Here is a 25,900-nt window from a genome sequence, read left to right as displayed (position 1 = left end):
ATCAATACTGGTTATGGACAATTTGCAGCCTGTCCCCTTCAGTAGTCAGTGATATCACTCCTACATAGTCAGTGTTATTCTTCCTTATATTTAGCCTTTTCCTTCTCCCTGTTCTTCTGCTGTTCCTAGCTTGCTAAAATCCTCCAGTGTCCCCACCTTTTTCACTTACTATCAAGGCAGTCATAAAACCATATTGATTGCACTCTTTGTGAGCCTATAGATCTATCTGCAGTCAGGTCCTGGAAATTACTCACAATTCCTAAGAGCAAACAAACATAATTCTACTAAAATTAAACAACTTATCTTGGGACCACTTGTCTCTCATTCAGCATACTCCATAGACCGATTTTTTTCCCCTTTCTTCCTGTACATCTAGATTTTCCCCACTGCAGGATCTTTGCATGTGCTATTTTACTCAATCACAATCCATTCCCCTTTGTCTATTTGGTTCATGCTTATTTTCTGGGTCCAGTAGCCTTGCCCTGTTTACTCCATTTTAAGCAGATGCTCCATATTATGTTAGGAGTCTGCTTCATAGCTTTTGTTGCAATTCGTACTATGTGTTGTTATGGATTGAAAAATGTTGAAGTTCCAACAGTACCTCAGTTCCAACAGTTCCTCACTGTGCCATTATTTCAAAATAGGGTTTTATTCAACAGAACATTTGTACCCCTATGTTTACTGCAGCACTATTTATAATAGACAAAACCTGAAAACCACCCAAATGCCCAAAAATAGATGACTGGACCAAGAAGATGTGGTATATATACACAATGGAATACTATTCAGCAATCAAAAAGATAAACTCATGCCATTCGTAGCAACATGGATGGAGCTAGAAGGAGTTATGCTCAGTGAAATAAGCCAGAAGGAAAAAGAAAAACATCGGATGGTTTCACGTGTAGGAGGAATATAGGAAACCAAAACAAACAATTATAAACCAGAGACATCCTGCAGGAGAGGAGGAGGGAGAGGGATCAGAGGGAGGGAGGGAGGAGCACAGGGGACTGTGGTGATGGTGCACAGGTGCCTTTGTGAAGAAAATCCTGTGGGAACTACACCTGAGGAAGGGAAGCAAACATTGTTTAAAAATGAACAATAATGTAAAAAATATATAAATAAAAGCACAAAATACGGTCTTTATAGAGGTCATTAAGTTGAAATGAGGTCAGTGGAGAAGATCCTAATCCATCATGACTAATGTCCTGGTGAAAGGGAGAAATGTGGATAGAGACCCTCATGAGGGAAGACAGTGTGAAGACACACAAGGAGAAGATAGCAGGGAACACAAGTATCAAGAATTTTCCAGCAAACACCAGAAGCTAGAAGAGGGAAGAAGGATTTTCCCCTAGAATTATCAAAGAGAGGATGGTCCTGTGGAACCTTGATTTCAGACCTCTAGCTTCTAGAACTGAATGAGTTGTGCTAAGCCACCTGTTTTTCAGTACTTAGTTATGGCAGCCCTGACATTTATTATTTACATATGGTGGTTTCCTCACTGGACTGACTGACTTGCAGGTTATGCTTATTTTATTTAATTTTATTGTTTACTAACAATAGATGAAGGTGTCTGGCACCTATTAGCAGTGGAGTATTTGTGGAATTATTGAATTACTGCACAGGGAATTCATGAAGGATGAATACAAAATGCATGTGAACACATTTCAAAGATTTTAGAATCTCAGATTGTGCAAATAAACCACATAAAAACAATAGTCATGTAATTTTAAAATCAGATATCGTATCATAAAACTTCAAGTAGGAAAAGAAAAGCTTTTATGTATAATTATCAAATGCCTCATGTAACCAGATTATGATTAGCTATTTAAATTGCATGTTCTGGGATGACTTCCTTTAAAATGAGAGAGCATTATTCTTCTGATCTTAAAGATTGCCATGTCATATTTTAACATTAAAAAAAATAAGTCTCTTCAATCTTTATGACTTACATTAAAAAATATAAACAAGAGTAGAAGTTCAATTTTTTTCTTTCTCAACATATGTAAGTATAGCTTTAAAGAATTACAGAAGTTAAGGTAGGGGCAAACACACAACTAACTGTCCCGTTTGAAAGTATCTCATTGCTCATAGTTCATAATCTTATGAACTTAAGCATAAATACGTTTTCTTGGGGGAATTTTAATACATGAAAAGGAGGGTCAAATGTAACAATCGTATGCATGCGGTTGGCTTTCTGCTCCACTGATTTTTTTTTTAAGATTTATTTTATTTATTTATGCATATAGGAATTGGGGTATAGACCAGAGATGTGGGGGGAGGGTAGTGTAAGGATTCACCAGAGACAGAGTGGGGAGCAGAACAGGCAGATCTACTGAAATATACTGCTGTGGGTAAGGTGGCTAGACAGGAGAGATCTGCTGCACCACATGGGTTAGTTACCCGGCCAGGGATCAAACTCAGGCTGCAGTGGCTGGTGATGGCTTGATAGTTCTGAGACTTAACCCCTTATGCCACCAGGGAGGCCCTGCTCCACTGATTTTTAATTCATGTCTTTTCACTGGTTACTACACACATTCACATACCACATGTACACATCCCCCATATATATAAATATGACCTTAAATATTTACCTGTATCTATTTCTATTCACATATATGCATCACATTCTGAGCCTTTCTTACCATATCTTAGTAACTATGGCTTAGTTTGCCTTATCTCAGAATATCCTAAATTCATGAACAGACTGGAAGTCTCTAGTATTTAAGGGGTAACAAGGGGAAGCTGATGCAGAATTTAACGCTTTTTTTTAAAAGTCAAAGTAAGTAGTCAAAGTCAGTTGTGTATAATTTATTCTTATACTTCCCAGCAATGTAGAGTTGGCAGATTAATTCCCCCTTTCCACAGATGGGAAATTGGGGCTTAGAATTCTTAACAAGCTTGGAATTTCAAATGCTAAAATGCTTTTTCCTTTTTTTTACAGTATGCTCAGAATTTAACTCTACCTCTAATGACTCTGAGTTTATCCAAAGCAATTATTAGACACACAGGAACATTATTTCTACATTTCTAAGCTAGATGTCAGAATCGGGTTGCCAAAAAGATGTTTCCAGAAAACTCTCCAGAATATTTTCAGCTAAACTCTGAAGTTAGAATGCTCATGATTCATGTTTTTGTAAACCAACATCTGCTTTTTCAAAAACTAGAAATTAGGAAAGTTTCTTGATTAGTATATGACCAATGAATTTCTCAGTGCCTAATAGTTGCATATTTCTATTCAGTTTATGTAGCGATCGAACTGATTTTTCTATCTAGAAAGTAGCCTATGATGTGACGTTTCTATGTGAAAAACAATTACATCCTTCTAAAATACTCTATTTTTAGGCTTAACCTGTGCACTTTATATGTACAAACCTTTACATTTATTATTATATGTAGCACTATAGTAATTAGGTACTATCATTAGTTTTTTTTTAATAGAACAGGTAAAGGAAATTAAGTAATTTTCCTAAGGTTACAGAACTATAAGTCAGAGTCAGAACATAAGTCTAAGTGTCTTAGCTCAAATTAACAGAGGATTTTGATATATTTACATCATTTGATATATTCTTATAGGCTGTGCATTCCCAGTAGTGATATAACCTTGTTATTCAAAATGCAGCCTTTGGGCTGGAAGAATCAACATCCCCTGGGAACTTGTTAGAAATGCTGGACTCCAGGCTCCATTCAAACTTAGTGAATCAGAGTCTGCATGTTAACAAAATTCTTAGTTAAAAAACATATTAATGTTGGAGAAGCAATGGTAGAGGACACATTAATATTGGAAGGAGACCCAAGTGATCCTTGCCCCATTATTTTCTCATTGATCATAAGGAGTAAATTCATTTTCCTAATATCCAATTTTCTCATGAACATACTATAGAGAAAATAATACCTATGTTTCTGGACTAGTAGTTTACTTAAGAAAATGCAAGTAGGGCCTCCCCTGGTGGCGCAGCAGTTGAATGCTGGGCTGCGAAGCTGCCTGCAGCCTCTACAGCGCCGGTTCAATCCCCAGCCACAGACGAGGGTCCCACATGGCGCACAGACCTCTCCTGCCACCCGCTGCTCCCCTCAGCAGTGTATTTCGTCAATCTGCCTGTTCTGTTCCCCACTCTGGCTCTGGTGAATACTCTCACCCTCCCATGCTTCTGACTGTACCCAGTGCTCGTATAAATAAATAAATCTTTAAAAAAAATACTTTCTTAAAAAATAAAAAAGAAAATGCAAGGAAATCACAATCAAGCCTTGTAGGCACATGAAAGGGACTTAATAATTGATATACTAAAAATCTCTTAAAATAGTATTCTGTTTATGCATCTGATAGGTTTAGAGTACCTGGAAAAGATGACTTTTTAAAAATAATTTAATTGTATGTGGAACAACATACTGAAATAACAATCAAAGTGTTTCCTTAAATGCTTCCCAAATTCATTTAAACTTTAGAAGCACTTATGTCCTGAAAAGTGACATTACACGATCAGCAAGCAGAGAAACCTGAGATTCAAAAGTTTAAATTCTGAGGTCTTTAAGCACAAACAATAAATTGATCAAGAAGGATGAAGGATAGATTCTGAAATTTGGGGTCTCACCAATCAATGCAACCTCAAAAGAAATGTGGGAGAACAAAATGATGATGCATTAGTCAGGGGTCTGCAAAGAAACAGAACCAACAGAGGGGTGTGCGTGTGTTGTTTATTATAAGGAATTGATTCATAAGCTGACAAAACCCATAAATTCTGTAGTTGGCAAGCCAGAGACCTACAAAGAGCCAATGCTTCAGTTTGAGTCCAAAGGCAGGAAAAAAGCCAGTATTCCAGTTCAAAGGCAGTCAGGAAGCAAGAGTTTTCTTACTCAGCCTTTTTGTTCTGTCCAGGTCTTCAAGTGATTGGATGAGTCTCACCCACATTAAGGAGGACAACCTGTTTTACTCCATCTATGGGTTTAAAATAAATCTTAAAAAAATAAAAGTTTCACATTTAAAAAAATAAAATAAAATAAAATGTCTTCCAAAAACATTCTTATGGAAATACCCAGAACAGTCCTTAACCAAGTATCTGGGAACTCCATGACCCAGTCACATTGATACATAAAATTAATGATCACAGATGATTTAATTTTTATTTTATCAGTAAGGTCATTGCAATGATCACTACCTCTTAAAAAAAGAGGCATGTTCATGACTTCAAATGGAAATTTCAAAGGACATAAAGTGAAAACAATTTATAGAAATGTTTGGCTGTATGAGCACTAAAATACATTATCCTTACTTTTCTCATTTGATGTGGACCAAAAAAACCTCTACCAAGTTTAAATAAATTAGAAATTTGATTTTCCCAACATCAGTTGCTTCCTTTTTGCTGTTGTATGCTCCTGGCTCCTTTGTTGCAATTTAACTGTGAACCAATTAAATTATATATATAATTTTATATATTTATATTATATATATTTATATATTTATGTATGTACATATTTATATATTATATACTAATATATATAATTGAAACATGTAATATTACAATGCAATGTTATTGTATTTAAAAAGTATAACTTCAGCATATGTTAACAAGTATACTATATATTCATTTTTATTGCATCGTGAGTTTCTCTGCAATACTATTACTTTGATATTAGGAACTTGAATATATACTTTTTAAATTCAACATGTATATATACACATTAAGTTCACACTAAAAGTCCAATTCTATCTTTCAGCATACAACTGACCCCTTTTGCCAATCATCTTTCCTCCCACACTTTTGGCAACAACTACTCTTATAGTCTCAAAGTTTATTTTTGTTTTGTGTCATTCATTTGCTTCTCTATATACCACATAAGAGTGAAATCAAAATGTTGTCTTATTCTGACTTATTTCACTAAACATAATACCTTTTAGGTCCATCCATGCTGTTGCAAATGGCAGAATTTCATCTTTTTCATAGCTGAATAGTATTCCATTTTGTATCAAAACCATATCTTCTTTATCTAATTGTCTGTCAATCAGCACCTAGGTTGTTTCCAATTCTTGGCTATTGTAAATAATGCTGCAATAAACATAAAGGTGCACATATATCTTCAAATTAGTGTTTTTGATTTGGGGGGCAAATACCCAGAGTAATGGGATAACTGATTCATAAGGAATTTTTAGTTTTTTTGAGGAATGTCCATACAGAGGTCAAACAGGCAGGCACATGAAAAGATGTTCATCAACTCTTATTTTCAGGGAAATTGAAATTAAAACCATAGTGAACTATCAGCTATCAACTCAAACCTTTGAGAAAGCCTAATATCCTATTAAAAAAAAAAGGGGGGGGGATATGGAGAGAAGGGAACACATACACACTGTTGGTGGGAATGTAAATGGTGCAGTCATTGTGGACAGCAGTATGAATTCATGTTAGAATCTGTTTCAGAGGCCTGAGCGACTTTAGTCAAAAAAGAACACAGCTAGCCATTTCATATTAAACTTTTTATTAAAACTGAATCTTTACAATATATTTAAAATGACGTGTTTCACAAACAAATACTTTTAAAAGATTTTCTATATGCAATTATTGGCACAAAAATTTGAGAACAAAAATCTAAACTATATATATATTATACATTATGTATATAATCTTATCAATAATCTGGAATACCTGAGTTTCAAGTTGTTGGTTTTCCAGATAGTGTGAAACATTTTTCATCTACTTAATAAAGGACACAGCCCATTCAGAAAAAAATAATTTTGGTTAACAGATGCTATTTCCCAATGATCACACGGGAAGTCTTCAACGGAATTAAGGTTTATCTTCAGAAGCTTCTTCCAAGTGAAGGCTGGACTGTGATGAAAGAAAGGATTCCCAGGTAGCAAGGCACTGAATAATGGAAACACACCATGAGCAGATTAACAACGGTTCATTTTTGGTGTTAAAAGGATAAACAAATCCTCACATATTTATTCCTAGAGCAATCTACCCTACTCTCTCCCATCAGTTTCCCAGAATCATTGCCATTTCCTATCTATTTTACTTATTAAAGAGTGTTACTACTGCTAAATAGTATGAGACAACCCATTATTATCCCATTGTCAGGAGAGAAAACAGGTAAGCACAGGAGAGATGGATTTGAGGAGGAAGGAATTAGGTATCTTGATTGAGGAGTGGTGATACAAATGTCTTAATCACATCTGAATCCTACTACATCAGGTGTGATTTTTCACAAGTTGATTAATCTCTATTATGTTTCGTCAGTTATAAATTAGGTTAATGATAGTATATACCACCAAAGCAATTGCGAAAATTAAATTTACATAATCTGTATAAACCTCTATGCAAAATATCTGGCACAAAGTCAGCTAAAACAACTAGTAATTATTATATTATGGTAGTCTGTTTTGACTAGGCGGTGAGACTGGGCCATTAATGTGTCATAGGAAATGAAAATGGGCCAGACGGAGGTGAAGGTGATTCAGACACAAAAACAATAATGGGATCTACATCATGATTTTGCTTAGAGCCGATCCTCATAATAGTTCTGTGTCAGTCATCTGTATAAACTTAATCCTCAAAATAATTATAATAGTTTGCATTTTACATACAGAGAAAGAAAGATAAGTGACTATTTTTCACCTGAAATAATGTAAGCAAGATCACAGTGCAACATTTTTAAGGTGGTCAAAGAATGAACTGGACATGGTAACTACATAGGTATTTATTTTTTTCCTATTACTTAAATTATTTTAGATATAATTGACTACTTAATAACACCAACAAGATCTTGTAGGGCGTATACGTGTAAGTAAAATATAAAGCAAAAATGATCATAGAGGCCAGGAGAAAGGGAGTGAAAATTATAATTGTAGTTTCTAAATGACAGGTGAAACTGTATATTACAGGTAGACTATTTGATATATATAATGAACCAAAGTAACTACTAAAATAATAAAACAGTTATAAATAATACATAAATATTAAAAAAAAAACAAAACCAGACTATTAACTGGGACTGAAGGTTGACAAAAAAGAGAGTAGACCCAAACTTCACATTTGGGGATAGCTCCATTTCCCTATAAATGTCATTTCTACTCAAGCTCTCTGGCCTTCTTTCTGCAAATCCATACACAATCTACTATCTGGTTACCCTGCAGGGCAGCCCAAAGCAATTACTGCTTTCAGGAGATATCTTATCTTTTTCATAACTCTGCCAAGCTAACATTTAAATAAACTTCTGAGCGACCTCAAGGTAAAACTCAAAATGTAATTTTGAGCAGTCTGCTCTATTTAGAATTCCTGTCAAATGCATGATCCAAACTGCACCAAAGATTAGTCCTCAAGTGAACAAATTTCAATCACACTATTCTGCTCCAACTACTCTAGTTTAATAGTGTCTAAGGAAGATATTCAGTAGTTAACCATGCTGATTAGTGTTGTGAATTTATATTTATTTTTTTTAATTTCTGAAATAAATCCTAAAATTGAAGCTTAGTGAAAAAGGCTAATTAGCTATTTAACTATTTCCTTAGCATCCATAGTACCAGAGGCAGAAAAATAATTTATGTATTTTGAAATATAGATTAAAAGACATTAACATAGAGGAACAACAGAAGAACATGGCAACTGCTGCATGTCGATATAAATACTTGGCCAGGCATTAATAGTTGCTTTACATATTACCTTCTTTAAATTTCATAATGAAACTTTATGAATATTTTACAGGTGAGGTATCTGAGCTCCAAAGGTTCAGGATATGAGGATATTACAAATCTGAAAGGTGGTATATTTATCAGCAAATGGAAAATAATCTCTTCAATGACCACCAAGGTGTTTAATAAGCCACCGGGTCATTAAGATAAGAGCTTTCTTTTAGATAATGGAAGGAGGGTAAGAAAATATATGACTGCAGGGCCATCAGGCTGATCAAATTTTAGGAAAATATATATGGAAGTTGAGGGTTTAGAAGTGGATTGCCTATCATACTTCTTGGAAGTTCCAGGAACACAATACCTTTGAAGATGATTGAGTTAATACATGCCAGGCATACAAAAGAGTTCAGTAAATGTAGATGTCTATTGAAAAGGAATGCATTGAATTTCTGATGCAAAGATGCTGGTCCTCATAAAAACTGCATTTTTCAATCTAAATATGAATCAATTGACATCCTGGTTTCTGCTGCTCTGTAATCGTGTTAATGTTAAGTTGTGCTATGAAAGTGTGACCCCACTCTGGTTTCTGGGTCTGTAAAGCAGGGGGTTTGACCCCAAACTGTGCGGTTCCTGACATTGCCAATCCTCTCTTAGAATTTTTATACCATGGAATATTACTCAGCATTCAAAAAAGATAAACACATGCAATTTGCAGCAACATGGATGGCACTGGAAGGGATCATGCTCAGCGAAATAAGCCAAAAAGAAAAAGAAAAATACCGGATGGTCTCACTCATAGCAGGAATCTAGAAAACTTAAATAAGGGAACAGGAAAACGAATAACTATAAGAAAGTGAAAATCAAAATCAACAAAAAACTACGAACCAGAGACACTTTTAGGGGAGGGATTGGGGTCAGAATGGGGGGGCTGCAATTGTATGGGGAATATAAAAATAAAATTTATTATAAAAAAAAAATAAACAATAAACAATTAAAAAAAAAAGAATTTTGATAGCATGCATTGTACTAAATAAATGGTAACTGCCCCCTCTTGCCAGTGTTTAACATTAACCTGGAACCTAATAAATTGTACAATTATTCAGTTTATATATATATACACACACACACACACACACATTCTAAAATAATAAATCATGTCGAATACTGCTTAAATCTACTCTTTCTTGCTTTCTTTGGCTATTAAAAACTTAAGACATTAATTGTTTTAACCACATAGTTAAAGTAATTCAGTATAATTCAGAATCTATGTCCAGAAGGCATAATTGAAAGATTTAAAGAATCTTCAAAATCAAATCTCAAAGCCTAGTATGAGACTTGCTTTACAATCATAAATTTTCTTTTTAAAAAAGATATTTCTATTTTTTGGGCCTCCCTGGTGGTGCAAGGGGTAAGCACTGCACTCTGAAGCAATCTGCAACCTCTGTAGCACGAGTTTGGTCCCCAGCCTGCCAGGGAGCAACCCACATGGTGCAGCAGACCTCTCCTGACTTGCCCAATGCTCCCCTCAGCAGTATATTTCAGTCAGTCTGCCTGTTCTGTGTCCCACTCTGTCTCTGGTGGATCCTCTCATCCCCACATCTCTGGCCTGTACCCCATCTCTTATATGCATAAATAAATAAATCTTAAAAAAAGATATTTCTATTTTTTACTTAATTTTATTAATAATTGGCTTTTCATTATTTTCTACCAAACAATTATTTTTTCTTTTATATCACTACAATAAGTAAAACAAGCTGGTATCTATCAAAATGAGAGTAACAACAACAAAAATATCTAGCAATACTGTCGGCCTCACCTTTAAGAGTACCTAACTATTAGCTCATTCTGGTTTTAGACTCTTGTATTATCATGGGAGAATCAGCAGGAATTCCACTTTTTAAGTGGAATTAAGTGTCATAATTTTTCACATACATTATTTGATACTATATATTTTTAAAGACTATAATTGCATAGAATAAATGGGGTGCATACCAAAGGTGCGGGGGTGAGAGGATTCACTAGAGACACACGGAAGCACAGCAGGTGGATTTACTGAAATACATTGCTAAAGGGAGCAGTGGGCAAGACAGGAGAGGTCTGCTGCACCATATATGGGTTAGCTCTTTGGCTGGGGATGGAACTCAGGCCTTAACAGTGATAGTGCTGAGACTTAACCCCTAGGCCACCAAGAAGGCCCAGGTACAATATATTTTGATGAAATCAGGTGTTGCCTCATACAGATAAGAAAACTGTGATTCATGGAGTTCACTATTTTGCTGTTTCCAGTGCTTCATGCTTCTTGCTGCATAAAAGCCAAAAAGTATGCTGGCCATTCTATCAGGCAGGAGGCTGGGTGACCAGAAAGCAAGTTTATCAATAACGCTATTTAATTGAGAATCCAGTGAACGTTTCCCCCAAATAACTCCAGTTAAAGATCAAAAACTGTAGCTTGTCCTTGAAAGGCAGGCCTGGGGAACCACGTTATATGTTAGGAAGATGAGCCTGGGTGAGGGGAAGCTGACCCAACAGGTAAGCTAAAGATCTTTTGTTTCTACACCCATGCATAAAATCTCAAATGCACAGACAATATTTAGGAATTTAATTCTCAAACTAATTTTGAAAGTAAACATCTTGCTACTTCAGCAAAGGTGGTGATGGCTTTTTGCCACTGGAAAAGATAAATGTCTCTTCCCTTCTCATAATTGGGCAATAATCCCATAAGCAAATGTGCCCAAGATTTTTAAAGAATGAATGATGACAAAAGGGATGTTTCTAGAACACAACCCAGCTTCCAAAGGAGTCCATAATTTTTCAAACTGGTGACTGAAGGCTCTGTTTCACAGTGTGACTTCAGGCAGATCTCTTACTTCTCTGGGCCTCTTTATACATAAATTCATTGAAGATGGGCTTTAGAATGTGTGTCCATTAAGTTTCATTCTAGAATTAACAGTGAAGGTTTCCAGGGGCTAACTGACCAAAAAGAATTAGCAATGAGATCAGATACCATTTATAAATCTGCCTTGCTTTGCTCAGCTTGATAAGAGTGGAAATGCACAAAATTTTATCAATAAAATTGATAAAAAGCATTTCCAGAGGTAAGATTCATAAGTGAATAAGGAATATTTTCAGTTAATTTTATTACTACTAGCAGTCTACATTTACTGAAACCTTATTATGTAGCAAGCACTGATTTAGGAACTTTACAAATATTTTATTCATCTATCATTTATTTAGCAGCTTTGAAATATTTTCTATATTGGCTATTTCAGGTTAAAGTAAAATAAGTGATGGTTTAAGAAGTAAGCTGGTTGAAGCTCCTCTACAGAATTTATGAGTATGAAAGCTTTAAAATATTTTTAGTGACTTATTAGGAATATGAAATTTTGTTTCTAGGACTCTTCTTTCATCTTTATCCATTACATGCATACATAGATACACATATTTTGCCCGTAAACAAATCTATGATATAGGTACTATTATTCTCGATACTTTATAGATAAGGATACTGGCGCTCACATACATAAAGTCTTATAGCTCTCCCAGCTAAAAGTCACAAGTTATGTGACAGGCACTGCCTGTCCAAAATCCAACTTGAAGTTTGATATCTCTATAAGTTATGCTACAGGCCTGTTCATGGAGCCAGCTAATCAAACATTTAGTTTCCTTCAAATTATATTTGCCAAATTAAGTATTATCTATGTAACTATGATGATAAAGTAAAATAACCACAAACTTGCCTTTAATAACAATGATACCTGTTACTATAAAACCAGAAGTTCCCATATTAAGCCAAAACTTGCTACGTCTCTAGTTGTCCAACTAACCTAAAATGTACCTTTTAGAGAGTACCATCATAATTGAATCTCTCCTAGAAAACAAAAAATGAGAAATATGACTGAGAGTTCTCTAAGTATTTTAATACTGCCTTAAATGATCTTGGGTGAAATACCATACATATTTGAGAAAACACTGAAGTTCAAATTTGTACTTCAAAACATCTCTACACTAGGCCAATATCATTGAAAAATAAATTATATTATAAAAATTTTAGCTTAGCCCTAAAATGAGGGAAATAGGATGTATGACATTTTAGAAATTGTTTTTTTATCATCTAAACCTAAGATTCAATGCAGAAGAGGACACTGCAAGATGCTGCATATTTAAAAATTCTGAAGTATAATCAATCTGAAAACAAATTATATCTGATATTCTGAGATTATTTCTATTATTTTGTAATATTTCAGAATTAGTCATTATATTTCACTAAAACTTTTTTTTATAATGACTAGTAATCACTGGCCATTACATTTCATTATTTTTTTTTAAATCACTGGCCAATTTATGTATCTAGAAACATGAGAAACTTTAAAATAAAATTTTTAAAATTTTCCCCTGAAAGTTACTTTTACATTTCTCTTAAGAACATAAGTAATAAGCCTGCATTTGTAAACACTGTAAATATTTAATGTACTGCAACAGTTAACCCAAAAGACTCTAGCTACAAACGCCACCTTGTGGTCCATTTTAAAATTATTTGTAGAACTAGTCTGCAGAGTTCTAAATCAAGATTTGCTTATGATAGAGTCGTCGATAATATTTATTTCACATCTCTCATTTTCACACATGGAAAAATTGGGACTCCAAAAGACTTAATACAGTAGCAGTATTTACTGTCAGAATTAATAAAAGAATCCTTTCAACTCATACTTCTTCTAGACCTTATCATTGTTTATGCTTATAACAAGCAAACATGAAGTTTATCATTTTAGTGTTAGGACTTCAATCACCAAGCTTATCATGTTCATCATACAATGAAGTACAGCATACTAGACAGAAGAGTACATTTACCTCTTGATTACTGGAAAACTACCAAAGCACAGTTAGGATGCTTACGTGCTCATTGAAAGCATTTTCCATAAAAAGCATATCCCATATATAAATTTACTTTCCTAAAGACATGTGAGATGTGTATGGACAGGAGGGTGAAGATACAGGGGGAAGAGTATCAATACTGGGCCTCCCAGGTGGCGCAGCGGTTGAGCGCTGGGTTGCGAAGCTGCCCGCGGCCTCTGCGGCGCCGGTTCGATCCCCGGCTGCTCCCCGGCCACCAGAGGAGGGTCCCACATGGCGTGCAGACCTCTCCTGCCGCCCGCTGCTCCCCTCAGCAGTGTACTTCGGTCCTTCTGCCTGCTCTGCTCTCCGCTCTGGCTCTGGTGAATTCTCTCACCCTCCCGCGCTTCTGACTGTACCCAGTGCTTGTACAAACAAATAAATAAATAAAACATGCCTCTATAAAAAAAAAAAAAAAAGAGTATCAATACTTCTGTATGACAGATTAGCAAACTGGGTATAGATAGGGCATGATTAAGATTTTATAATTAGCTAGTGATAGGCACCCTGATACTCAACTTTAATTTCTTTATTAGTAAATCTGTTTTCTTTCTTTAAGGTTTTATATCATGTAATGTGTGTATGTGCACATACATACTTTAAATCATTTTTTCCTTTTTTTTTACAGGAACTATTATATTGGCCCACAGTATATACTCTATCATTTATAAAACACAATAAGATGAAAGTTTTTGATTCAGAAACTATGTATTTTTATAAACCATATATATTATTTCATTATGGATATATAATCTGTTGAAATCTCTGATTAACTTAACTACAGAAAAACTTAACTAGTCCAAAGGATGGAAAGGCACTGATTGCCTATTTGATGGCATAATTGTGTGTTTCACACCCAAATGCAATGTTATTTGTATAGATAATTGAGAAATAATGATATTGAAGAACATGAAAAATTGATGAGAATATTTTTATGGATGTTTTAAGCAAGTAAAACCCTGAAAACAAAATTTTTTAAGAGATAGGAAACATAAGAAGTGATATCAGCCTGCACCCCAGCTCTTGTATAAATAAATAAAATCTTAAAAAAAAAGATAATACTTGAGAATTACATGTACCATGCACTTTTAATGAAAGAATGAACACTACCTATAAAAAACGTAAGAGATGAACAGTCTTAGAAAGCAGAAAGGAGTTTAAAGCAGTACTTCTCAAGTTATCTGTGATGAAGAACACATAATATTTTCTGTCTGCTAAGAATTGTGATGCAAGTGTGCACAACTAATCTGCATTTCATACCACCTGAAATTACCACAAAAACTGGATAATACCTAAACTGGCTTTTACCTTATACAGCAAAACAAGTCTATTAGTCACCTACTTGGGTCTCCTAACAATGTCTAATTGTTATAAAAGCTTTAACTTATAACTTTCAATTTCAGAATTTAACTTGTTGTGAATCTGTAATAAACCACTTATGACTGAGGATAAGGCTCACTTTAAGTAGTATTAATTTGGAGAGCAACATAAATATCCAATATTTCCCAAATTGTGCCTTATGGCACACTGATCATACAATACTGACACAGGTTAAGAAAATTATGTTCCAGGGCCTCCCCCGGTGGTGCAGCGGTTGAGCGCTGGGCTGCGAGGCTGTCCGCAGCCTCTGCAGCACCGGTTTGTTCCCCCGCCACCGGCGAGGGTCCCACCAAAAAAAAAAAAAAAAATTCTGTTTCAATTCACAAACCATATAAACATGTAAAAGACTGAGAATTCTAGTAAATAAAACTGTTCATTTAATCCAAACTTACTTTACTATAAAATCTTTTCTTTTAAGGTTAACACTTACTAACATTACAAAAATTAATTTTCTATAAGCTGTATCTAGAGATTCTAGATAGAATCGCTCATTTACATCATTCAACAATTGCTTAAAACATCCAGGGTCAGGGAACTTATTTCTTTACAATGCAATTTAATATAATTTAAAAAAACTTAATGCAAGGAATACTTTTTGTGTGAGTTCATATTTTATGGTTTCCAAGATTCTTGGTTTTCAAGCATACTTGATAATGGTTCTCAATGTTTTGTGAATCAACAATAGAACATGCACTCCTCTTTCTTCTGTAGCTACCCTACAAATATCTTTATTCTCTTTTAATTCCTTTCATGAAAATGCATTGGTAAAACCTTTATCATAAATGACTACATTATTCTGATCATGTGTTATACTGAAAACACATCTCCAGGACTGAATTCAGTGTTTTGATCGCTAGTAAAGAATGGAGATAATCACTTTGCTCAAATATTTTTTCAGTAATAAGTGTATTCTAACAGAACAGGAGCTTACTATGACTCCCATAAAACTTAAATTTTGAAAAAAAGCAAATTTCAAAATTATTACCAAAACAATAAATTAAATGAGTTGACTTCTACAAAGTACACTAACAGTTTACATGGTGACAATACTCTTCTGCATCCTTTGAAATGTTTCCACCATCACAATCTTTATAAACATCATCAATATCATTAGTATCAAGAACAAAAATAGATAATCTTTCGTACCTGCTATGGACAACTAAGGAACAATGAGAAAACCATTATGCGCTTTTTTCAACATTCAATATAATGTTATATACTTTCATATCATTCCATATGTTAGCAGGAAATTAACAGGAGATTCTTTAGTTATTTCAATACACTTTGAAATTATTCACCCATGTTCAACTGGATTTTTGATTTTACTGCTTTCTTATTCTTTTTTTTTTTTTAAGTAAGACTCAATAACTTTATACTTAATTATTGGTCTTACAGAACAAAATGGGAACAAACACATTATACCTGGTCAGTGTTTACTTAGAGATAACTTTTTTATATTTGTTGTCAATTATCTCCAAGTAAAACCACACATCTCAGTACATTTTAATATGACAATAATTAGCATCTGATAACAACCTATAATTTAATCTGATTTTCCCATCATTTTGATATTTAAATTTTAAGTCATAAACAACTTGTGGCCAATTCACTTAACAAAAATAAGGCCAAAAGCAAATGTATATACCCCATTTCACTGACAACCAGGAGCAAATCTCTTTGGGGGAATTAATTTTACAAATGTTGATGAAAAAGAAGTATTTCCATAAGAATGTGATTAAGTTTAAAAAAAAGGGAATGGAAAGATTCTGGAATATTTCACTTCTCTGTGTATCTGAGATATTCTGAAATTAACAGATAAAAACAGACTGTTGCTGTTTCAGGCCTCACAAGCTGTGTGCTAATTAGGAAGCTTTGATTATTTAAGGGATCCAACTTCCTGATTATGCTTCAACTGATGTGCCAAATCAGTTAAAAGTTATTCCCTCAGGAAACAAAAAAACAACAACAAATAACTAGATCTGGAGGGGTGCTTCAATGTTATAATACAGAAAACCAAAGATTCCTCCACATTTATGTACACTAGATGCAATATACTTGACATATTTTTAGTAACATTTAGAAATATACTTCACTTTGAGGAAAGAGTTAAAAACATAACACACTGATATAAACTGCTGTGAAGAACAAAATTTGCAATATGGCATATGGCACACTAATGCTAATTTAACTGTTTCTAAGAAAGCAGTATTTTATAAAAACTGAATTAAATCTAGGGGAATGACAAAAACATGTATTTATGTTTGAGGTAGCATCAAAAATGCTATGAACATTTTTTCTCAAAAACATAAAAAAGTCCAAACTTAGAAAAGTTTGCAGACTTTATCTTTTAAAGGAAATGACAGTAGTGTAATTGTCAGGGTGATTTTCATACTCTCATATATTTGTTTTGTAACCATAATCACTACTAGTTATCACATATTCTAATTAGCAAGATCTTTTATCAATTATTTCAGTTTATTGTCATAATGATCCTGCAATGTCAGTGTGGACAGGATGTATTGCAAAGGAGAAGTACTATTTTTTCTGTGCATTTAAACAGTGAAGGCTGGTATTAAAACCTATGGTGGGAAAAGTGTTTTCTTAAACACACATATTTTATATCATTTTGAAATCTGAGATGGGTGGAAAACTCCTTTTAGATACTTGAATGTACTTAAGGTTGTGAATGTAGAATAAGGAGAGAGAGAAAGTAAAGGTTCCAATCCCACCTACACATACAAAAAAAAAAAAAATAATTTGAATCTGTCCATCAGTCTCCAGCCCACAACTATGAAACCCCTAGGTCAGTTCACACTTTAGCCTTTGTTGTTGCAGTATCCTCCCAACTAGTTCCAATATGTCCAGTTCTCCATTCTGACCCACACACAGCCAGAGAGATCTGCCTAAAATGCATGCCCCAAACCTTCCTTGTGGAAACTCAATGGCTCCCTTTCTCCTGTAAATAAAAGATAAACTAAACTTATAAGGTCCTCTTCAGCCCGATGAGGATCAGGACATGCTACACTAAAATCTGACTCACTCACTGGCATACTGAATATTTTAAGTTTAAGGTATTCGACAAAAAAGGCAGAAGCAGGAAGGTCAAGTCCCTGGTCCTTCCTGCCCCCCCCCCAATAGGTCATAAAACCACCAGGTGAGAGGAGACACCTGCTGCTCTACTCCCAGAGGAAAGGACATCCTGACCACCAAAAATAAAGGAAAACCAAGATATTTTCAAATCAACAGGGCCTGCCAAGTTCCCTCATACTCCTTAATCTTTCAGATTTCTACATGACTGTCCACTCTTCATCAAGTCCAGTATAAAAATACTCAGATCTAATTGTCCCTTCCAGTCTTCATTATGAAGTTCCTGTGTCATGAGGAACGTCAATTAAATCAATGTGCATGTTTTTCTCCTGTTAATCCATTTTTGTCATTTAATTTTCAGATTCAGTCAGAGATCCTAGGAGGATCAGGGAAAACTATTTCCTCCCCTACAAGCTTCATTTTCAACTTAACATGACCTCCATGAAGCCATTCCCAAAAAGGAATGAGTTAATCAAGCATCTTCTTGCTCATGTCTAGGCTTTTGCACATGTGCTCTCTTAGAACACTCTTTCCTTGGCTACCTCTTCTGTGTCATTCTGGAGTCAACTTAAACATACCCTCTGCAGACTCTTCCTCATTGCTTCTACACTAAGTTAGATTTGCTTGCACTGTCTTTCCGTTCTGGAATTCATCCCATTTTATTATAAGCTTTTGTTTGAATTGATCATTTCCCTTATGGAGTTGACTACGTGAGGAAGGGACTGCGTTTGTCATGCACTGTGTTTCTCTCCAGCGCTCAGCACATGTCTGCTGGTAGGAGATTAAGGAATTCTTGTTGAATGAAAATATCAATATCAATTAATCTTTCAAAATATACAATGTTTTAAAGTACCTTTAAACTGACAAGTACTATAGATGATAAAGCATACAATAATTTTCTTATTGCATCACTTTCACATATTTATTAATGCAGCCAGAGAAAAGATTAAAGATCTATGTTTAAAAATATACCTTCTAGAGAAAAAAATTTACTTCTAGAGAAAGTAAATTTACAATATTTTAGATGGAGACAATATTATAAAATTTATTCAAAAACAGTAACTACCTGGAAGAACTGTTGTTAAAAAAATGATACTAAGCTAGTTCCTGAATTAAAGCAATATTGGTACTCTATTGTAAACAGAATTGCCTGTTCCTTTGTTGATTTTCTTTTAACAGCGAAGGAATACAAAGTGGGGATGGCAGGAATACGGGGTGCAAACCCTGAACTGATTTTCTGCTCACTCAAACCTCTGTTCCTTTGCTCATTTTGCAAACATTGTAAGGGCGAGGAAAAAGAATTGAGATGACAGAATCATTGGGAAGCACTATCAAGTGCTTCTGAAGAGTTCAAATCTTGAGGGGAAAACAAAACAAAATTATAGCATAATTCTTTCTCACATTTAGTACAGCCCAAATTAGGCACTAAGGGCATGCTGTGTAAGAAGGAAAACTCATCCTTCCTCCACATAAGCACATTTGCTTTAGTGGGTAGGTTTTGCATTACCCTAGTAATTGGCAACTCCATTGGCACTGAGCCACCAAAAAGGCTTTTGAATGTGATACTTGGTTCCTTAATAGACTCTTTCAATAATACTGGACAGATAGAAAGTAAAAGAGAAGGCAACATATAAAAAATGAAGCAATATCAGAAATGGTGAATTACCTGTTCATAATAGTGGATATTCTCCTCAGCTGTATCTGTAAATGCTGACTTGATATCATTTTGCATATTTTGTTTCCATCTTTCCCAATCTGCTTTCAGGGCATTATTTGCACATGCCACTTTATCTTCAAGTTTTTCAATTTCTTCTGTAAACTGAGTTAGATCACAAAGACAGATAAATCTATGTATTTTTGTTGAGATCAAAACATTTACACTGAACATTATATCAAAACTACTTAAAAATAATCCTTTTTCCGGAAAAGTCACCAGTATTTACCATGTGTATGAACTAGTTAAAAACACTGGATTCACTCAGAGATGTTTAAGAGAGTTCCAAGGTCTGCTACTAATTAACACTTGACCTTGGCTAATTTTCTAAAGCCTTGGGCTTCAGTTTCACTCTTTAAAAAATAAAGAAAATTAAACTACAAATAACATCAGAACTCTTTTACATCAACACACTACTGAAACAATTGTTTGTGGTGATAATATTTACATTAGAAATATGGTTTTGTTTGCTTCACCTCCCACTCTGGGTTTTCATTTTTCAATTGTTCTAACAGAAGGTTTGATTAACTGACATGTTATAACATCCATACGAATTGACTAGCCCCACCTGCAGGTACAGGGAATTAACTTGTCAAATTTAGTCAAATATCTTGTACTAGAGTCTGGTTTATATCACCAAACACTTCACACCCATTCCACGCCCTAGTGGGGAGTCTACATGAGATACTTTCACCTGCTCTCCCACCAATTTATTATTTTACCTTTGGTGCAGTTACATAAATATTTATAGTTACATAGTTTATATACACATATCCACTCATATATTCAGTATATATTTATTAAATTCCTTCTCTGAACCAGGCATTCTCCTAGGAGTTGGAGATTCAGTAGTGAAGGCCATAGATAAAAATGCCTGCTTTTCTAGAGTTTATACTCTATTGGGAAGAGACAAACCATAAACAAAATAAATAAAATATGAACTATTAGTTGATAGAAAATGATAAAAAGAACATTGAAACAAAAAATAGACCACAAATGCTAAGATAATGAAATTTTAGATAAGATGACCATCAGAGAATGTCTAAATAAGAGTCATTCGAATAAATATGTTAAGTCATCATGAGAGTGAACCCGGAATTCTCAGTAGGGAAGCATCCCTGGCAAGAAAAATGGCCTGGAGGTTGAAAGATACTTGGTGGTCCAAGAAGAACAACAGGTGAGCATGACTATAGCAAGTAGCAGAGTTGGAAAAAAAAAAAAGGAAGGAAGTTCCCAGAAGATGAGGTCAATGAGTTAATGAGTGACCTGATCTTACTGAGTCATGTAGTCCATGCTACAGTTCTTGGATTTTTCTGAATAAGATCCAAAGCCACTGAGATTCAAGGGGAAATTACAACACCTCTTTCAAGTTTTAAAAGGGCATTAGACATTATATATTACCACTGTTGTGTGACTGAATGTATTTGAAAGAAGAGACCTGATTTCAGAGATGTTAAAATGTAAAATTGTATGCCTTAGTATCAAAGTTATTTTTGTATACAGTGGTTGTTTCAATTATTACTTTTTATTATTATTTTTTTTTGCTATGGAATTTCACCTCTCTATTCTTATTTTCTTGTAGTCAGTCATCTTTGCTATTCCGCATCTAGGACTCATTTGGTATTACATAAATTTTTTATTACCTATGGGAGATCTAATCCAGTAGTTAGTAGACTTTCATTTTTTGTGTATTTATAGTTTTTACATTCTTGTTTTGTTTTTAAACTATCTCTGTGAGGTCATTTATTAGTTTATGAGTATGTGCACTCCTTGGGGTAATTTGTTTGTTCAATCTTAGAGAATTTGTCTCATAGGATATTACTTGAACAAACAATAATGGTAGCTTGTGAATGCTGGGAATAAGCCAAGAGTAAACTTGATGAAAGGCCAAACTCAAACAAGATCTGGGTTTGCTGGAAGAAGCCCAGGGGCTAGTTAGAGAACTTAGCTCCTCTGGGTTGTTAAAGGAAACCTTGCCAATTTCACAGCCAGATGGAGAGTATAAGCAAAATGTGTCTCTTGCTCTACTATCAAAAGTTACCTGTACCAACTGCAAAAGCACTCTTACTATCCTCTAGTTAAGTCTGCAGTCAAACATTGCTATGCACAGGTGTGGGATTACTGGCAGAGTTCCCGAGTGAAACTGACTTAACAAACACAATATCTAAGTCATATATTCTCTCTTTTCCCCCTTTGGAGAGAGAGCTTAGAACGGTGTCACTATCATAAGGAACTTACAATAAAGAGTTTTTCTTTTGTCAGTGTGTTACTTCCCCTCAGACAAGTCCTTGAAGTGGTGTTAGGGATGGTTGGTGCTTCTGCTCTGGTCAAGAGCTACTGAATACTAGGGAAGAATCCTGACCTCACACTCACCAACAGAAAAAAGGTCTTTCACTTTATCAGCAAAGCATCAGAGTTAAGAAAATTGACAATGGGTTAGGGTTAGACCAACCTCAGTTTAAGTCTCATTTCTGTCTGTAACAAGTGATATGACATTGGGTAAAACTATCCATTGAAGGCCTGGTCTCTATATCCTTAAAATGAATATAAAAATAATACCTATCTCATTCTATCTCATTGGGATTTTTTTTAAAGATTTATTTATTTATGCATACAAGAAATGGGACACAGGCCAAAGGTATGGGGGGGTTAAGAGGATTCACCAGAGATGGAGTGGAGAACAGAACAGGTGGATCGAGTGGAATACACTGCTGAGGGGAGCAGCGGGAGAGACAGGAGAGGTCTGCTGTGCTATGTGGGTGATTTCCCTGGCTGGGGATGGAACTCGTGCTGCAGTGGCTGCGGACAGCTTCATAGTGCTGCACCTTAACCTCCTGTGCCACAAGGGAGGCCCCTCATTGAGATTTTTAAAGAAAATTGCATGAGAAAAAGGATCTTAGTTGATCTGCACATTGACAATTTGCCCGATGCCAGTGCCCTCACCACCACTAGTAGCATTATCACCATCATCAGAGTTGGCGAAACTGAGGCTGATTCCATTTCTACATCTAGTATTTTAGCTTCTGGAAATATCCCGTTGTTATTTCAGGATCTAGGTCTTAAATCAATTTCTTAATTTGCTCTTACCAATGTAGAAAATGACATATATTCTTTAAATCTATATAATCAATTCTTGTGATTTTTGGTTGCTATATGTATTTTTTCTTTGATGAGCTCATCATGATTTTTTTCTTGAAAAAGGATAAAAAAGACATTGTTAAAGGGAGGGACTATTTTTCCTACCCCCATTTACATGAAGCTGCCTTGGACTATACATTCCAGTAAGCCATGAACCAGACTTCCTGAAGGGGGAGCTACTGGAACTAGGGGTGGAGCTAAGCAGCCATGCCTGGTATCTAATGAACATATGCCAGCTCAGGACTTCTTGTTTCTGTGGCCCTAACGTGTACCCTGGTACTGCTTGTAGCAGGATAGATTGCATGACCATGTGTTAGTCAATTAACTCTCTCCCTCTCTCTCATTCTGTTCTCCCTCTTCTAGCTGCCATTGTTAACAGTACTTTTTTTTCCTTCATTTATCTTTTCATGTCCACTTTTGAGTTCTGTCCTCTGTCCTGAATTCTTTTTTTTTTTTTAAAGATTTATTTATATAAGCACTGGGTACCGCCAGAACCGCGGGAGGGTAAGAGAATTCACGAGAGCCAGAGCAGGGAACATAACAGGCAAACTGACGAAGTACACTGCTGAGGGGAGCAGTGGGCACGGCAGGAGAGGTCTGTGCGCCATGTGGGACCCTCGCCAGCGGCCAGGGATCGAACTGGCACTGCAGAGGCTGCGGGCAGCTTTGCAGCCCAATGCTCAACCGCTGTGACACCAGGGGAGGCCCCCGTCCTGAATTCTTAAGTGAACAGTGAGGACTCACACCCAGGTCACCCCATTTCTCCAGGGGCTTCCCTGAAACAACATTATGTATTTCCCATACTGAATCATTTTCTTATAATTTTAATTCTAAGAAGATTTAACTGACATTAAGTGCAAAACATTTAATTCAAATTAAGAATGCTCTGCATTCTATCTTCCCTGACAATTTATGAAAGCATAATTTTTGAAGTTCCCTTAGTTGACATCAATTTTAGCAAGTTCTTTGATACAAGGGATTATGCATTCAAATGATGTCACCAGGCGCTGAACATAGATAGTGAATTAAAGTTAACTAAAATGCCAGAGTAAGCTGTGTTTGAAACCTGGTGGTCCAAAGAAGCCCCTTAAGTACTTTGGTGCCCTCGAACCATAGGTTTCAATAAACCTAAAAGTAGGAATTCAGTTCACATACTCTACTGTAAAGTGGCATGAAAAAAGAAGAGTTGAAAAAGATAAAAGTTTGAATAATTCTTTTTACAAATACTTGAAGTGATCCGGCGGCCCTCTATTGGTGGAAAAACTGAAGAAGAAAGCAGTGCATTTTGCCAGGAAAATGTCGTAATGCCAGAGTAAGTATAAAAGATTGTAAGATAGCCAAAAAAAAAAAAAAAAGTATATTTACCAGGAAGGATACTAGGTAATTTCTAGCTTCAGCTATTTTGAATTAGAAATTAGCCACACAATTAAATGAAAAACCATGAGTAATAAGAACTCAGGCAAACAAGTACTATCCTCTAGCGGTGAATACCTTCCTTAGTACCAGTAACAGCTGTTACAATAATAACATCTTACTACATTTCTGCCATGGGCTATTGCGTTAAACTATGCATTTTACATATAGTATTTCATTTAATTTTCATATACATATTGCAAATTTGGTATTATTATCTCCCTTTTACAAGCTGGGAGACTGGAAGAAAGAAATGAAAAAGATTACATAGCTATTTGTGGCATAATAGTGATTCAAAGGAAAGATCTGCTTAGGTCAAAGCTCAAGCTTTCTATATGACTAAATAGGACCCAGCTAACTCTCTGTGTCTTTCAAGGTTGAACTGATTCAGCTCTTACTTCCAAGAGTTTGTAATGTATGAGTACAGTTGAGCAAAAATGAAACAAAACCAAAAGCTGTAACACAAAGGCAGAATGTGATATATATCATAAAGGAGGGGGAAAAGGAGAGAGAGAGAGAGAGAGAGAGAGAGAGAGAGAGAGAGAGAGAGAGAGAGAGAGAAAATGAAGCTTAGTGTGGACTGGGTAGGGCATATCTTGACTTAATTCACTGGGTCATAACTGGGAAGGAAACAACTAAATGATGATATGCCATAAGTCAAAGCACAGAGATGGTAGGCTACAGGACGTGACAAAGAATGGGTAAGAGACAGGTCTGGGGCCTCCCCGGTGGCGCAGTGGTTGAGCGCTGGGTTGCGAAGCTGCCCGCAGCCTCTGCGGCGCCGGTTCGATCCCCAGCTGCTCCCCGGCCACCAGAGGAGGGTCCCACATGGTGCGCAGACCTCTCCTGCCGCCCGCTGCTCCCCTCAGCAGTGTACTTCGGTCCTTCTGCCTGCTCTGCTCCATGTTCTGGCTCTGGTGAATTTTCTCACCCTCCTGCGCTTCTGACTGTACCCAGTGCTTATATAAATAAATAAATAAATCTTAAAAAAATAAAAAAAAAAAAAAAAAAAAAAAGAGACAGGTCTGGAGTCTGGAAGCTGGGCATGCAAAGAAGTGGAGTGCAGCTGAAGAGGCTGAGGGGTGACTGACCACTAGGGGGTTTATAAGATATGAGCATAACGTGAATTGTGCAGGAAATGGGAAGTCACTGGAGATTTTTTTCCAGGGCAGAGCTATACTTTCAGATAGATTCCTGAATCAGAAACACACAGCAACAGCTAAAAGAGGAAGGAGGGTGGAGAGGAAGGAAGGAAAACAGTTGATTTGCATTAGGATTAAGGAAACAATGAAAAATGAAACAATATAAGGAGGGTTTGGTTCATTCCTATTGACTCACTCATACAGTAGTGTTCACTCTTGACTACTCTGTGTATAGAATGAAAATGGAGAGTGAAGAAATAAATCTTTCCCTCAGGAACTCATGCCTAAGGGAAGGGAAAAAAAGGCAACCAGATAAAGAAGTATGAAAGGCATTTTATTACAAGCAAAAACAGCAGGTATTACGTTCCAGAAGCATATTTACTTTGAAGTTTCTAAAAAAAAAAAGTAGGTAGTTCATTCAGGTTGGTACCTAAAATGTGAGTAGGGAAATGCAAAGATGACTAAAGAGAGACAGTCCATTTCCAGGTCCTAAAGGGGTTTCTCTTGGATGTGTTT

General features: G+C 35.6%; 1 protein-coding gene across 2 annotated transcripts in view; it reads right to left on the bottom strand.

The window, feature by feature from the left end:
* Positions 1 to 6,466: 6,466 nt before the first annotated feature.
* SNX7 (sorting nexin 7) overlaps positions 6,467 to 25,900 on the bottom strand; it is an 83,373-nt gene continuing 63,939 nt past the window's right edge. Inside the window, exons 8-9 of one of the 2 annotated variants that reach the window (XM_037498993.2) lie at positions 19,644 to 19,796; positions 6,467 to 6,854 (exon numbers count right to left, since the gene is read on the bottom strand). In XM_037498993.2, the coding sequence (XP_037354890.1) occupies positions 6,777 to 6,854; positions 19,644 to 19,796 (231 nt within the window). In that variant the 3' untranslated portion in view covers positions 6,467 to 6,776. The remainder of the gene's footprint in view (positions 6,855 to 19,643; positions 19,797 to 25,900) is intronic. The other variant, XM_054691849.1, reaches the window with a different exon arrangement.

This window comes from Talpa occidentalis, unplaced genomic scaffold (genome assembly GCF_014898055.3).
Source record: "Talpa occidentalis isolate TD23 unplaced genomic scaffold, MPIMG_talOcc4v2.1 talOcc4.9, whole genome shotgun sequence".
Taxonomy (NCBI): Eukaryota; Metazoa; Chordata; class Mammalia; order Eulipotyphla; family Talpidae; genus Talpa; species Talpa occidentalis.
This window is presented reverse-complemented; position numbering and strand designations above follow the sequence as displayed.